This window comes from Ammospiza caudacuta, chromosome 12 (assembly GCF_027887145.1).
Source record: "Ammospiza caudacuta isolate bAmmCau1 chromosome 12, bAmmCau1.pri, whole genome shotgun sequence".
Classification (NCBI taxonomy): Eukaryota; Metazoa; Chordata; class Aves; order Passeriformes; family Passerellidae; genus Ammospiza; species Ammospiza caudacuta.
Window position 1 is genome coordinate 17,219,443 of NC_080604.1, and position 17,732 is coordinate 17,237,174.

General features: G+C 37.3%; 1 protein-coding gene across 2 annotated transcripts in view; it reads right to left on the minus strand.

Moving 5' to 3' along the window:
- The window catches only part of SUCLG2 (succinate-CoA ligase GDP-forming subunit beta), a 108,152-nt gene that overhangs the window by 71,332 nt on the left and 19,088 nt on the right, over positions 1 to 17,732 (minus strand). For both annotated transcript variants that reach the window (XM_058812709.1, XM_058812708.1), the window contains exon 2: positions 10,541 to 10,682. In XM_058812709.1, coding sequence (XP_058668692.1) covers positions 10,541 to 10,622 — 82 coding nt within the window. In that variant the 5' untranslated portion in view covers positions 10,623 to 10,682. The remainder of the gene's footprint in view (positions 1 to 10,540; positions 10,683 to 17,732) is intronic.

Below are 17,732 nucleotides of genomic sequence, written 5' to 3' on the forward strand. Positions count from 1 at the left end.
TTAAATGACAGGGGTGTGACCTAAGCACCATCCCAAAGGCCCCTCCTACGAATCCTCAAAAACAGATGCTCTGTGTCATCCTGACAACTGGTTAATATTTCATTAACTCAAGGTCAGCAAGCTGCTTTGGCACATCACAAAGCCCACTTCTCAGCTTCTGCAGAGTCATGGAATCGTGTCTGCCTGGTTTACAAATCACATGAGGTAACAGCTGAAAATAAACCTACAGGAGATTACTCCTCCTCTCTGTGCTGCTGAAAAAGAGCTCCAGATTTTACTGAAGCATCAGATATACAATAGGGCAATCTTTATTTAAAGGCAACATCTTTGCATGATGTTTTGTTCATGCTTCTGTCATTTCTTACCTTCCAACCTTCTCACTCCAAAATTAAGCCCAGAATTGGTATCTAAGGCAGTATAAATCACATTTGTATAAACTGTGGTCACAGCTTACTCTCAGAAAGCCTCTTGAAGTATAGCTTAATAGTATGCAAAAGAAGAAGGTTCTAAATAGCTAAAACAATTCATAGAGACAAAAGAAAATATAGTTATCATGCCCTACCTGCTGTTAACTGCACTAACTGCATCCTTTCTGCACAACTGAAAATTCTGACATTGAGCCATCATCAGTGATATGCAATTCGTGTTCAACTACCCCTCAACCCTGGCCCTTAAAAGTTTCTCTTTAGTATTTCACTTGACTGGTTTATTTTGCTTCCTCAGCAGCAGAGAGATTTCTGAAGGAATGCTTACTCCAGTCTGTGGATGTCCAGACCTCTCACTATTTACAGGACTCTGAACATCAGAAACTCAACGTAAAACTCAGCCATAAATCAGAACCCATAAATCAAAATTGTGAAAATGGTCACAAAGCTTCATAAGCCCAACAACTCAGGAGTCTCATCTTGTAAACCAACAATATGAAAATACATGAAATTTTTTCATTTTAAAATTATCAAATAACTTTTCCATAGAAACATCTTTAAGCACCTAACTTAGCTTCTCATGGATAAAAAAACCCCAACTAAATAAATACTGTCTGTATGTGCACTTCATATGGAATGTGACTCAGAAGATAAAATAAGCAAGTTATTTATAGTATAAATTAATCATCATATTTAAATGGCAAATTATTTCATGGCATGAGACATAAGCCTGTATTTAATTGGGGGGGGGAAGATTGCATAAGAATAGCTTTTCCTAAGATAGTCAAATTTGCAGCAATCAGTCTCAAGTCTCTCTTGTTCCACTCTTCTTCCAAAATACCCAAGCAAAACCTGTATTATACTGAAGGGAAGATGTGGAAAAGTAAAGAAAATCTAGCACACTGCCCATCTAATGAGCTAAACCCAAAAGTAAGGTACAGGATTTATCTGTGGGAACAAGAACAAGAGGGGGTGCTGGGCATGCAGACATGGCATCAGCACTTTCATGAATGATCTGCAGTGGGGACAAAGCTCAACACACCAAGATCAGAAAAGCTACTGCTAAACTGTGCAGGTGAATAACTGGAGGAATAGAGGGGTCAAAGACTTGGCAGGAGGAGAGGGAAGTGCAGTGCAGCAGAGGTGAACCTTCCCAGTGACTTTGTATTGTTAACTGTTTATACAGCAAACTCTTCTTGGTTGCCTTTCTCTTCTCTTTCTCCAAAACCCCCAGGGCTGTTCTTAAGTATTTAGAACAATAGATAAATTTAAGATTTATAGCCTGAAGTTTAGCCATATTTATCTTACTCAGGGTGAGCAGTCCAACTAAGCCCAGGGGAGGTGCAAGAAAAATGTTCCTCTTCATAATGATGCACAGAACAAAAGCTGACTTTAACTGTAGGACCAGGGAGAGTGTGCCACACAGAGGTAAAATTGTCAACTTCAGATTTTTCTTAATAAAACAAAAATCACTTAAAATAAGAGCTTAGCTAACTTCCGGAACTACCCTGAACATGATTCTGACTAAATATTTTTTTGTGGTGACATTCTCAAGGGTTAGAGCATCATTTAAAATATACTGTGATGCAGAGAGTCAGATAATATCTCCCAGCTGAATCCAGCAGGGTTACAAAGACACATTTTGTATTCATAAATGTGTTGAAATATTTTACTTTTCTTGAACCGCAAATATTTGAAGAAATGTAGATAAACATATTTTAAATTCACAGCACTTTCTCAAATACGAAGTAGCAGATTAACAAAATGTCAGAACATCCTTAGCTTCAAAAACTGCTCTACCATTTTAGGTAGAGATTATCTACCAAAAAAAAAAAATTAATCACACCCTCTTATGATCATACTTCTCAACTGCTGATATATTCAACTTGTAAATTACTCCCATCTTTAAAGATAAAACAAGCTCTTGCAAGGCATCCTAACCTTTGCAAAATACCAGTTAATATTACCTCATTGACTGGAAGAGGCTGAGGAGGAAACAGGGGATGGGAATCATGGTATGGGGGCTGGATGCTGGGTGTTCTCTGAGCTTCACAAGAGTTGAAACATCAGTTGTGAGAGATTCCTGGCTTGGTTCCAAGCCATGTGCTTTTATAGCAAATGTACAAGTTAATATCCTTACTTGTCAATCCAGCTCATCCTAAACCACCACCTGCTGCATAAAGACAAAATGTGTGATAAATTTAACAGAAACAATTGACAAAATAAAAAAAAATTAAAAAGCAACTTTCCTAAATAAATTACATATAAAAAGTAGATAACCAACAACAGTATCTTCCTGCTGTACCCTGTGTCACCTGGGGCACACTACAGGAGATGAGGAAAATCATAACAAATCAATCATAAACTATCCTGTTTTAGGGCTGCCATCATTCCTTCTTAGATTTTATTCAACATGATTGTGCTACTTGTCCTTCTACTGAGAAGTTTAAATGAAAAACAGGCATGAGCATCAATTTTGTATTTGAGAGCCCTATACATGGGATTATCCACTGGGACTGATCACATAGAAGATGCAGCAGCACACCACAGAGTAACAAACAAGGAAAAAAAGAAAACAAGAGAAGAATGAAACTTGTTTTCAGTAATCAGGCCCTGAACATTTAGAAGTTGATGGGCACCTAGAGAGTCTAGAAGAAGTGATTTCTCTCCTTTACACAGCTGCTAGTACTACAGAGAAAACATTTTTGTTTAGTATTTCGTACCTTATACATAAAGTGTGTCTAATGGTTCTGATTTTATGCATAAAAAAATGAAAATTTCATGCAGCTGCTTCTCAATTACGCATCTGGTTATTGTTCTGCAGCTGCAAAACTACCTTGAAGAACCATAAAATATGGTGTGACAAGAGTGGAATAAATACCAGCAGTCATCTTGTACCCTCCTTGTAAAACTTCGCATTTTTCACCACATGGTAAAATTCCTGAATCAAGAACTATAACTTCTGTTCCCTCCTTCTTTTATGAACAAAAAATCCAGTAGTGTACTTAACACAACTGAAATTTCCCAAAGCCCACACTCTGTGGCACACAGCAAGTTTTGAATTCAGTACCCCATTTCTAGAATATTTTTGACTTTATGTTTTACTTTCAAGCAGCTATTTTGGTAATTTGATCAGAAATCCAACACAGAGAACAATAAGTCAGCTCAACATTAGTGTCAAACATCTGAAATGAGATTTTGATTTGTTAGCCCCCAAGCCATTACTCATATTACTATAAATCTATTGAATATGAAGACATTTGGTGACAAAGAATGGTTATAAAATATCCACCTAATGTAAGCAGTCTCAAGCTTGCATTTACTGACTCACACTCAGCATGTAATTCTCTAACGAAGGGAATAGATAAGAAAAACAAAACAATTTGTTTTTCATAACAAAATAACATTTCAAAATAAGTATTTCTGTAATTCCTCTGGAGGCAGAGGGTCTTGCAAAGTATGCTCATTTCTAAAATATTAAAAAAGCCACAATTTGTAAGTTAACTTGAAACAAAAAGGTTCAGCTTGAAACAAAACAATACCCAGTGGTGAGCTTTGATAAAATCTGTTATTAACTTTCTTTGGAAAAGAATAAAACTCAAGTTAGAGAAGCTGGAAGTTTCTTTACCTGTTTTTTCTGGCACACAGGATGCAACACATGTGGCCATTACCAACAAATGCATGTGTGGTTCCACAGCTGCCTGGATTCCACAGAAAACACAGAGATGCCAAGGTTTTATGTGGAAAAGATTGGTGGAATGAGAGAAGCAGGAAGGCAAAGGCAGAGAGCCCTCCCAGGGTGTGCCAAGGATGCTGCACTGCTTAAACACTGCTGCACATAAAAGTTTTCCAATTCTCTGCCACCACTGTGAAGCAGTGTCTCAGCATGAGACACAAAGGGAGGAGGGAAGCACAGGCAGGATTACAAGATTCAAACCCAACCAACCCATACAAATACAGAGGAGAAAACAGCAGAACTTTAGGGCTCCTGTCCAGGGGAAAGGTCCTGCAGCAGCAACATTCACTGAGTGTGAAACCCTCAAAGGAAATCTTCATTCCACCTTGACTGTGCCTTGTGCAGTTCAGCTTCCAAGACAGATTAAGCTAAAGCCCCAAAAAGCAACGTGTGAGGAAATGAAGAATGTCCATAAAAATAACTACAATGCAGATGTGCTTTATTCCTGCTTTGTTCTGCAGCTGTCCACAGCAAATTCCCCAGGACCTTCTAACAAACTCCCTAGCACAGCACATTTGGTGAACAAAACCCTGTACCACCTTTCCTGGCTCCTCTGATTTTCCAGGACTGATCTTTTTCATCCAGTAGATGAGGTAAATAAATTGGGTCACTGACATATTGATTACCAAGGCTCCTACAAAGGATTACTTTAACTGCAGCAAACAACATGTTGCCTTCATAATTTTTCCTCTACTTAATTATTTTCATCATTTTCAGACACAAATGAGAATATTAAAGCTGTTTGCACAACTCTGACACTTGCGATTTTTTCCAAAAATCAAACCATTGCAACATAGACAAATGTAGGAAACAAACTCATTTGCAATATTATTTGATATTATTTAAATATCATATAAACCATGCTTAGCAATCAATATTTGTCTTCTGATCATACACAGAAAAATTACCTTCTGTGATTGCCAAGCAAATGTGGGTCTGAGCAATGCACTTCAACAAGCAAAAAACCAGTACACACACAAATGGCTTTTAGTAGCACACAACTGCTAAATATGTGCTCTAACGATGCTAAATAGGGTAACAAGTGACTGTTTAGCACAAAAAAAGGAAAAAAAAAGGAAGAGGATTTTCCCAATCAGAACTCATAAGGTGGGAGAAGGGCTGAGAAGAAAAGAGCAAATGATCACAGGGAGGAGAAGGCTCTGAGAAACAACAGGGAACTGAACAAGGGACAGAAAGAGAGTAAAACCACAGACACTGACAAATTTTGTGGATTTTTGAATTAATGCATTCAAGGGATGCCGATGAATGCTGCAAATAATGGAGCATTAACAGGTATTTTCTATCATTGAGAAGTGGCTTGGAAAGTGCAGATTCACTGCAATTTTAGATTTCATTCCTCTGACAAGGCAAAATCCATTAAGTGGAACAAAGAAATATTCACGTTCAGTAACACTGAACATGGTCCAAGGCAGCTCATCCACCACCAGTTTTCTATTAAATTTAAAAGATTGTTTTCTAAATACTTACCCATGTGAGAATAGGATCATATTAGTCAATAACTTACAGCGTTATTTTGCCTGAAAAGAACAGTTTCAGAAAGCTATAATTTAAGTCTAAGGAACTTTAATAAAAGCTGTCAGAGAAAATAAGAGGACTTGTGGGAGAGCTGTTCCTCACCAGCAAGCAAAGTTCTGTGTACAGTTCCCTGGAATGCTATTGCAGCAACACATGACTTTTTCAACATATGCAGAAAAGGATTACCTGAGTGGCTTCAAAAAATAACTAGTTATAACATGAGGGTTTTTGAGAAATAACTCATTATGCCCAGGTGAAAAATTGTTACTTCACAGTGAAGCATAGAATGGAAATAAATACGAAAATCATAGAAATGCTGAAAGAAGCAATTCTGCTACCTATCCTGATGGACAGAAACAGAGAGGAAATTAAATCACATAAGCAACTCCATGATGACAGTAAAAAAAGATCAGCTAAGTAGCCAAGTTTCTCAAATAAAATTTTATATAGGGGCCACTCTGTCCAGGATACTCATAGAAAAGCTCTTCCTGGTATAACAAAAAAGGACTTGAAATCACATTTCAAATATCCTCAGAAACATCAGGTTCAAGGATGTTTTTAATTTTCCCAGCATAAAAGCTTAAATTAAATGCAGACAGCATTATCACCAACAAATTGTTCATGATCTACACAAAAAGGACAACACCAGCCTAAAGGTCAATTTTTGATCCCTTCTAAACGTAAATTGCTTTCAAGTGGTTTTCACAACTAGTACTGGAGAGGTGAATTTTCAGATAAGAGATCTAAAACAGCATCTAAAAAATGCAGCCTTCCCTTTAAATTAAAAAACCACTGAGAGAAAAAACTTCAGCAGCTGACATAGGAAGGAGACTGGTGCTCACATGACCAAGAACTCTTTCAATATTCTAAAAAATGGTGACTAATAGGTGACAGGTAAATGACCTCATGAAAAGATGCTTCAATAAACCTTTTCTGTTCTTTATAAAATACATGTTTACCTCTCCAGCCTGATAGAAAAAGCACACCTTCAGTCCAAAGCTGAATTTTATGAGTTCCCTCATGCATAAGCAATAGAAACAGGACATGCAGAGGCTATATTTTGTTTTATTATTTTTTAAGAAGAGTGAATAAAAACCTTGCTCTCAATTGAACTGCATTTCTCTGTGATAGAGTGTGAACACTGCACCTGATTGATTCCTAAATGTAATGAAACACTCTAAGTGGCAACAGGCAGCATTCTATTGCTTTTGTTAAAATTCAGAAAAAGAAACACGTGCCAAGTTCCTGGCATCGATTTAGGACTGTCAGCAGTGCCAGCCACCTCTGTGCTCTCCACTGACTCAAAGAGCCAAATGACAGCGCACAGCAGCCCCCTCCAGCAGAATTACAGCCCCTCTCAGCTCTGCCCACCTCCTGGCTGCAAATGATGGCTCCCTTAATAACTTCTCCATCAGGCAGAGCACAAAGAGCAGAACACGAGACTCAAGGGTTTGTGCTGGAGGAGCCCAGAGCAAACGATGCCCTGAAATGATGCACAGGGCACAGATTTTCCTTTCACAAATGATGCACAGCACAGGCAGTGGCAATGCACACACAGCCTATATAAGGATTATTTCCTTAGGTATTGGTGCTACAGTACAAGGAAAAGAAAGAGCAAGTAAGGAAATGCCTTCTCTGGTAAACAAGCCCTAAATTAAGTCAAAATTAGATCAGAAGACTTGTGGGTTAACATAAAAACAGCCACATGAGCTTATACTTCAGACAAAAACTTGGCTCCCAAGTATTTTTTTTTTTCTATTAAATAGTTGCACTGGAATTGTAAGTACTTGTTTACAAATTAAGTTTCTTCAGAGAGCAGATCAAGCAACACCATACTGTGCAGCCAACAGGACAACATCTTTCCTTCCACTCCTGAAAAACAAGGAATTTTAACTCAAACCAGAAAGCTATTGTGACTGAATTTCTTGGCACTCTGTAGATATTGCCTTCTCTACAAAAGTTACACTGGGAAGTTCTATAGTTCTAAGCAACTGGGAAGTTGCTTAGCATATAGAAGGCAATAAATTCCTTGGGGCTTAATTCTGTATTGTGTACAACTTCTTTTGAAGTCAATATTAGTGATGTCATGTTAATTTTTCTTACATCTGCCATTCTTATCTTGGAAAGGGAAAAAAAATCCTTTAGTTCCATTAAAAATTCCTTGCAAACTGTCTTTTGTGCAGTTGGTAAGTTTTGAAAGTATCTGTGGAAAAAATTAACATTCAGCGTATATATTAATAAAAATAGAGAGAAACAGAGGAAATGAGCAGAGTGTAACAAAACTGCTGATACTGGATAAAGGCAAACCCTTTCAAGAAGGCATGCATTAACACATTCCTGACAAGTGAAGACAGCAGCAAAAAATCATCTCATCTCTTTCCATTGCATCAACAGGAAATCCAACAATAGCAAAGCTGGTGAGCACAGGCCCTGCAGCAGTAAAGACAGCTCTGTCAAGCACAAAACAGTTGGTGAAATTGTGAAATTAAATTGTGAATTCCAGACTTGATGCAGATTTCCATGCCAGAAATTCCTATCCCCTTACCTGTACCCCTTTATCACACACACAGACCCATATGAGTGATGTAATGCTGTAAGATTTAAAAGGAAAATTCTTGTTTTCTGTATTTTTTGCATTCCTGAGGGCTATAGAAAGAATTTCCTTTCACAAGAAAAATACTGAACCTTTGACTTTCAAGTTTTGAGAACTTTGTGCTATCTTTAAAATATGCTGACAAGCACCTTTTCTTGTTTGAAGAAGCCAAAGTGAAGGATAGCTGCAACGTGGCACACAGCACCTGAAACACGAGATTTTTGAGCAGGACTTGGCAGGGGAAGTTGGCCTCTCCCCATATTTTACTGTAGAATGCCAGTATCTATCAACAACATCCCTAAACTACCAAACTACCTTCACTGGTTATTTTATTTCATAATATTTCATGCCTCCTGTAGGCTGAATTTTCCTGTTTTCCCATATCTTTTTACTTTGTGTGGTTGCATATTCAGTTGCAAATTGTGCAGAAAACCCTGAGTGACAGAGCCAATATTAATCTGAGGGATCACAAAGAACATAAACCTGGCAAAATCTTGGAACAACAATGACCACAGCAGCAAAACTGATGTTCTTGATTCTTAGTTTTCAAAGTGCATGTTAGAAGTACAAGGACAGCACAGCACCAGAATGATAAGGAGGATGTTGTTAATTATTAAGTGGATCAATGGAGTGTCAGTCATTCCAACATGAAATAGATTCCACACCATAAACCACAATTCTTTCATGCTCAGTAGTGCACCATGGCTGAATGCAACTACATCAAATGAAGAAAGGCATCACTTTCTGAAGTGCTAGCAAGCCCACACAATTAAAATAAAATTTACCTGATAAAGTTGCATGAGCAAACGTTTTTTAGTTCTGGATTTTATTTTTGTTATTTAAACACTGTTTATTTGTTTTTAACAGACAGATATTTCTGTGATTTGCAAAGCAAGCAAGCTACAGAGGTTATTTAAAATAAACCCAGCATCATAAAACAGAGGAGGTTCACTGCCTTTAATGGAGTAATTTATATCTCCAAATAGTCACAGAGATCAAGAACAGCAATAGTTATTGGACAGGCCAATCCATTTATGAGTTCAATCACGAAGAGGAGAGTTTAAGTGCTGCAGGACTGGTGATAAACCTGCCACAGCTTCAGTTAGCATTCCTTGATTTTCTCAGATATCCAGACATGAGGAAACACTCCAATTTCATGTGCTTTGCTTTATGTCCCACTTCGCCATTTTGTACTGCTAAATGCCCATAACACTTGCATTTCATTTTTTGTTCCGGATATATTTTCAAATATACTGATTGTCATAAGAAGGTTTTGATCACTGAAAAATGTATCACCTTAATGAAGTTCTAGAGATTGAACAAGCCATTATGCTAATGCTACTCAGCTACTTGAGCTCTGATGAGATCTTGGATATGAGTAAGTTGTGTTAATTTACCTTCCAGTGTGCAAAATTGAAATGCATTTAACTAAGTGGCCTGTGCATTATGTAAAGCATAAACCAAAAAACCTTCCTGTTACTACACAATTAGACTGCAATAATGTCTGGCCTCTGGCATTTTGATATTTGATATATTAACAAAAGCTGAATGAAAAGAGGAAAACTGTGCAACTTTTAAAAATAGAAAAATTATTTCACTTAGAACAGATTGACAAAGTACTTTAACACTTTATTTTGAGAGAGAAAAGCTATTACAGAAATTCATTTCTGACCCGCATTATGATCTTTTGTTCATCACACCATAATGAAGGTGTTGTCAGAGAAACAAAACAAAGCTCCAGAAGCAGGGTCTTGTCTTCAAGCCACTGTCACGTCCTTTTGTGATGGTAACTCTACTCACCTTTTCTATTTCTTCATTTGGACACACACATTTACAAATATCTAAGTATCTTGTAAAATGGAGAGGCCACAACCTTTTCCTTCCTTTGCTTTTTAATAAAGCAAATTTTTGTTTGAAAACAGCTTGTTACACAAGTTCATTTATTTCAGATCCTTAAGTTATATCAAGTATTTCCTCCCACAACTCTTCATGACATTCTGAATTATAACAATGTTAATTAAAGAATTCACTTTACATGCTGCATGCAAAAAATTTGAGAAATAAAGTTCTAAGTACTGCCACTAAAAACTTGTTCATATATAAAATTGAGCATATACTTATGGTCTGGATGAAATATCAAAGCTTTCCAGTAAGCATGAATTTAAAGACTGCTTAAACTTATTAGAAAACAATTTATTTTCCAGATTGCTACCCAGTGAAGCAGAGTTCTCCCATTATCAGTCAACTTACTCAGTCTCTGAGCAGCCTCCAGGGCATCATTTGCAGAATCAGCTACCAAGAATCTCTGAACTGTAACCCCATGGTCTGCCATTATTTTTTTGCTTTGGTACTCCTGCAGGTTGAGCCATCGTCTGGGGGTTAATTGAACAGCCTAGAAACAACAAGAGGGGAAAATAACATAATGCTCATTAAGAAGAGTTCATGAGACAGCCCACTGAGCTCCTCCACCTTATGGTTATCTCAAACCAGCAGTTAAACAACACCCAGAGAAAAGGTAAAATACTTATTGATTTACCTAAGTGCCTTTTCTCAACATTTGTGCATCCCAAGTGCTCTGAAACCTATAGATATTTTTCAAAAGCTACACAAGGCTCACTCGGCCAGACAAAATGTCTTGCATTTAATATCAAGGCAAATTTGTCTTGAACTCCAAAGTCTATTTATGTTTCAATGTTTTCCTCTGCTATAAAAGTAGTAACAGACTCTTACATTAAAACAAATTCAGTTTCATGTTAAATATCCTTATTATACAACATTTCACCTAATCCTTCCCTATAAAATGATTTCCACTGATTCTGTGCATTTGTTGAAACACATCTGAGAAGAAAAGCAAGTGACATGGTATTAGCATTATTCTGTAAGAAACTTTACACTAATGCATGTATTTTCAGTGGTCTGCTACCTCTGATTTGTTCACTGAGCTTCTAAGCAGCAGGACACCAGCACAGCCACATCAGCCATGCCAGGCCAACAACAGCTGGTTATAATAATTAGAATAATGAGAATAATTAGAATAATTCCCTCCTCGTTCCCAACATGCCAGTTTAGACGCCCCTGTGGGAATATAAACACATCTACACCCCATGGGTACAAAGAACTTACACACACACAGACATCACACTTGCTTGTCCTGGCAGGAAACCTTGAGACACTACAGAAGTCAGAGGATCTTTACTGAATGGTTTTGAGAAAGGACACATTCTCCACACAGGATGAATTGATTCACACAAAAGCAATGATTAAGGAGCTGGAGCTGACTCCTGGCAATGTTATAACGGCAAAGGTGGAGCTGGCTCCTGGCAATGGTATAATTGCATTTTGTGCCAGCCAAAGATGCTTTTCCCACATGGAGAGACAAAGTGCTGTCCCCCTGGCAGCCAGCCACAACCAGTTCTTGGTTTCTCCTGAAGTAAGGAACACAGCATGCAAGCCAGGGCTACGTATTTAGAAATGCTGGACAAAGAGGATTATTTACTATACTTTCATCTCTAACAGCATGATAAAAAATTTATCAACCTAATGCAACTTTATACTGAAAAGAAAACCTCTCTGTGCTAAAGTCTTTCAGTAACACACCCTCTCACAACACTCAAGGTTTACAGGCTGAGTTGTCTCAAAAGCCAACTCCCATCTGTTCTATTCTCTTTGAAACACAGCACAAAAGAGTGATACATAAAGAAAACACAAACCCATCTTTTACAGTATATAACTGCATGTTTTCTGTAAAAGTGACTCCCACTGAACTTAAACAGTTACAAATAGCTCAGGATGACATTTTAAATCCTTTTATGCATAACCTGATTAACATATTTTAGAGGAACAAAATGGCATTGTCAGTTTGCTCTATGGCTATCTCTAATTCTACACATCATACAGACACCTCACATGATTTATATTCCTCCATGCTATTCATGGATGATATGTTATTGCAGTTATGCAATACTTCAAAGGTAGGGTCAAAATTTAAAGTCCCTTTCATAATTGTTGACATTTAATTTGTTTCCCTATTATAAATTCTCTTCTAGGTTCTAACAATTATCACTTCAGGATCATTCCCACAAAGGGATTAACACTAGGGGCCAGGAGGGACCCTTTTAATTTATCTAAAAAATTCTACAGGTCAGTAATACTGCTGATAAAATTTTGGTCACTGGTTTTATAATTTAGACCAAGTCTTCAAAACAGCTTTTATTCATAACTTAGAAAAATAAACCAGTTTCACATATAAGTATTACTAAGCTGATCTAAATCAAATCAATAAGAAGGAAAATATAAAAAAATTCCTTCTGGGAAAGATTTTTGTGGCTGTTGCTTGATGGCAACTGTAGTGACCTCTGCTCCCAAACACCCTCTCAGCATCTCATAGGTGCTTTTGGGATCCAACAGCTTTAAAACTCAAAATATAACTCAAAATGTCCCACAGAGATATTCCACTGATGAGATGCTAAAAATCTTACTACACATGCATGAAGTGCAGACATACATAAGCACAGGTACACATCTTCTCTTACAAAAATTGGACAATTAAGATATTACGAAATATTTCTTTCCTAAATTATGAACCAGACCACAGTAAGGACAGAGAAAGGAAATAAAAGAATAATTCCTCTGAAAAGGGTCAAAGCAGTCCTAAGGGTGATGAGACAAAGGTCTGCTCAACAACTTCTGGCACAGAAAAACAAAGCCTACAAACTCCAGCTTAGTGAGCACACTCCCTGCTATACTACATAATTCTAAGAGGGACCATCTTACTGAGTGCCAACTGAGGACTTTCAATCAAGTCTCTGCACAAAAGACACACTCCTGGTTGTGAATGAACTGCTTGATGAAATTAATAAGTATCTAAAGTCTGTACCAGAAGCTCTGAAGAGCAAGGAACATGAAAAACTTGCTTTGAAGCACTTGCAGGATACCCACCACATGTCATGGGGACAGCAGGAAAACTAAAGCAGTTACAAGAGATGAAATAAAGCACAAGCTTTGAATCTGTAAAGGTGACTGCTCTTTCAAGACTATCTTGAAAAATCAAAACAGCTGTGGACATGCATTTTAGGGTGAAGACAAAAAAAAAGTGACCATGAAATCTCAGAAACATGAGATGCTGCTTTGAACTAATTTCCAGCCCAAGATGCTTTGGTTGCAATAAATCTGTACCTAAATTTATATAAGAACCTTGAACTCCCACCCTCCAAATACATTTATACCAAACATTCTCAAAAATCTCAGATGGGCTTCAAATGGCCTAAATTCTTGGGCATCATAAACGTTTACGCATTCTACAGATAAATCCACATGTGAGACTGACAGTAAGATGCTAATGCACAAAGGTACAGCCCCAAAACTCTAGAGAAAAACCTACAGAGGTTTGAGAGAAAGCTATGGCCCACAGACAGTCTCCTACAGGCAGCCTTAATCCAACCCTTCCCCTGAAAGTTGTTACAAAGAGACTTTAATCCAGCACACAATACAACTCTGCCATCACATCTTTGTTTTACTCGTTTTCCTGTTTTACAGCTGTTCCATTGCTTGCAGCAGCAGCAAACAGCACTCTTAGATTCACCAGTTCAGTCCCAGCTCTCAGCAAAGACACACTAAAGAATTAGATGGTAAATCAGCATCAGAAAAATAATCTCAATGTGAAAAAGCGAATGGGGAGAGCAGCTGAAAGAGAACCTACAGCACAGGAAATCAGAGTCTAGCTTTAGTCATTTCTGTTAATTAGTGATTCTCATTATCTTCTACTCCCATCTTATCCCTCCTCGAATATTTTTATCTCCTCACACATTGGTCAGAAAACATATCAGAAAACACCAGAGATGTCTCAGATCTCCAGGAAGCTCTGTCCCAGCTGACACCCAGTGTTTTCCACAAGTTCAAGCTGTATCTGTGTTTCATCTCTCTCTTTATTGCAAGGTTGGGCTGCAGTACAAGGAGAAATCCTGTCCCACCAGCCTGGGAAGAAGAGACTGGAAATTGTGTGTGGATTTTAGTAAACCCTGACTCCTGTGTGACATCTCATCTTTCATCTTCATAAGATGACAGACAAAAAAACCAGAAAATTTTCCACTGGTGGCATTTCTCTGTTATCCTTTCATATGGGAACTCTGTGTTGTGTATTGATGTACACATTGAAGATGCAGAGTGGATCTTATCGGAGATTCAGATCTGCCTGGTAAATCAAAAGGTGTTGTCTATTTTCAAACCACAAATAAAGTTTAAGGATAAATCAGTCTGTGAAACTAAGAAAACATTACTAGCAGCACACAGAAAATAAAATGTTGTTATTTAAAATAATAAAGCTTTCAAGAGGATTTAAATTCATCCTAATAAGATACTTCTTAAGATTAAATTTCTAATGAAAATGCTTATCAAAGAGATTAGTACATTTAAATAGAGCTCTTTTACAACTGATAACATTTCCTGAGAGCCTGACAATATCAAAAATCCCAAAACTCAAGTAAGTGGAACAAAAGGCCTCAACTGAGCAGTAACATGAAGTGAGATGAAGGCAGAATTATTTATTCAAGTACAACTTTCAAACCAGATTCTCCCCTGCTGGCTAGAATTATTTGGCATTTTCCAAAAGCACAAAATATTGCTTGGGTTTCATCTCTAACCTCCCTTCTCTTCTCAATCTCCAATATTTTTGTTACCAGTCAGAATCACACTAATGTAGACCAAAAGTATACAGAGTGAGGAGGACTTAGAAAATTACTATTACTGGGAATTGAGTATTTTGTTCTGAACAAGCTTTCTGTCCAAAGTTCCTTCTTTATATAAGCAGAGACCATATTTAGATCCACAGCACGATAAATGAGTGGCACACACATCAAAAAATCAAATATTTCTTTTTTGATCATCTTAACAAGGTCAGGTGTTGCAGAATTGTATCTGTGGTTTATTGACTACTGGTAGAAAAAAATTTGATTCTTCACATAACCTGCATAACCTCTTATTTACCACCTTTTTGTTTGGTGGGGGGGGTTTATAAAATGCTACAGGATCTGCACAAAAAATGTATTTGATTTGCATTATTTTTCCACTGTTCCATTTGCCAATTCTTTAACTGTCACATGACAAGAAAAAAATTGCATTATTTAAATAACAAGGGCTAAAAAACTAGCAGCTTAGTTAAAGCAAAGTGGAACTAAAAGTACATCTTCTAGCAGAAATTTGCTTCAATATAAGCAAAAAAAACAAAAAAAAAACCCCAAATGAAACAAAACACAAAACCAAAAAGAAAACACCAAACTCCCCCTCAAAAACCCCCAAACAGATTTAGAAAACACTGCAACAGAGACATCTTTGTTATATATGCAGCATTAACTGCTGTGATGTAAAACATCTTTCAGATGACCCAGGAGGTATCTTTCGAGTGCTTGCTTTTGGAAAAAGAAAACACACACACATAAAACCAGAAGAAACTGTCTTAACACATTCACCAAGAAGTTTGCAAGTTGCATGTTAACTACTTCAGCAAAACTCTGCTTGAAAAGAAATGTTAACAAATGTTCCATGTAAGCACCAAACAGAAGCAGCATCAGTAAATCCAAACTTCATCAGATTATGGCACTGATTATTTCTTACCTGAACCTCTATGCTCAGGATAAGGTTTTCTCATTCTTTGGCTTCCCTGGTAAAATATCCAAGGCTGACTTTTTAAAATGGAATAAACAGAATTGAAAGAATCACTTAAGTCTGTTCTTTAACAAGAATAACAAGAAGAAGCTGTCAAAAGGAATAACTGAAAGGTCAAGTCTGACAAACAACTGAAGATTCAAATTATACCCTGTATTACAACTGAGGCCTCTTGGTCTTAAAAAAATCAAAATTTAAGAAATTTAGTGCCCTTTCATGCCTAATTCCATGTAAAAACTACCTTGGCTAATCATCCACAACCAAATATTTCACTTTATCAAGTCCAGAGTTCATGTGTAGATCATTTCCCTAGAAAGAGCCCTAAATATAAATACTTATTTTCTCTTGGTAAGACTCTACTTTTATAAAATGCCAAATGATTCTAGCTTGGGGAAGAGAATCCAGTGTTAATCAACACTATTAAAGAAAACAAAACCACCACTAAGCAAATTTCTAGGATAATTGAACATCCCTTGACACACCTATATAATTTGAGCAGCTCTACTGTTTTCATTAGCACAGCTTAATGCATTTTATTGCATCACTGCTAAAAGGAAGACACACTCTAACATCCAACATTCCTTTTTCATTTACAGTATTAATGGAAGCCAGTATTAGCATCACAAAGCAAAGATGGACTTTTAAAAGCACCTGGCAGGAAAGTTGGGCAAATAAATGCCCACTTCTTCTCCCTCTGTTGCTCCACAGAAGCCAAGTAGCTGTAACTGTGCTCATTGATCCTGTGCCAGCTCTAGCAACACAAATTAGCTCTGCATGAATGCAAATTATATGTCAAATATATAAAGTATCAGGTTTTGTAAACTTGGACTTTTTTGTAATGGTTATATTGGAAATAAGTCAATTGGGAAGAAAAATAGTGGCAGTTTTGAGGAGGTGAGATGTATTCTGTATCTGAAATTAAAAGGAGATGTATTTAGTGTATGTGATCAAAAATAAATGTCTGTCACCAAAATAATCTATTTGCTTAGCCAACACATTCTACAGCATTCCAGTTTATTCAATTTGTGCTCTCTGCCCTATAATGCAATTCCAAGCACATATGAAGGAAAGCAGATACACAAAGATGACAGTAATGAAAGAGCAGACCATTCATCAATGTGAGGCATAAACCTTTATTATATTTATTGACATACAGTCTCTGTAATTGACAAAGATGTAGAAGTTTCTCTCAAAAAGAAACCATCAGAAATAAACTAAACTGAATACCCTCATATAAACCACTGCAGATACAGACACATTTTATTAGGTCATGTATTTAAAATATACCACATAGGCCACTGAAAACAAACTAAAGCACTTATTTCAGTTTGCTGGCAGTGCCCACAAAATGAGTAAATTAACCCAAGAAGAAACAAAAATGTAGCAAAATGGCACCACATTAAACAGAAGTTTACGACAAATATAGTCATAGAATGCAAAAATATGCTCTGTAGGGAAAGCTTTGAAGAATATAAGCTGGAAAGAGGTAAGGCTGATGGGCTTTAAGGGGTCCCACGAGGCACAGCACACACTCCCTTCAGAGATGGCCAACACTGCAAACCTGGGGGCACACTAGGGACAGCAGGACAGAAAATGTCCTTCCCAACTAATGTCCTGCTGGCTGCCACAAACCAGCAATTTTCATCTTCCAAAGCAGGAGCTAGCATCCAGGTCACGCTGTTTAAAAGCCACAGAGGAAAGAGTGTTCATGCCCATCCCAAACTGCCTGCTTTGGCTGGGATGCCACATGGCAGCGAGGTCCCTTTGGTGCCAGCAGCTCCAG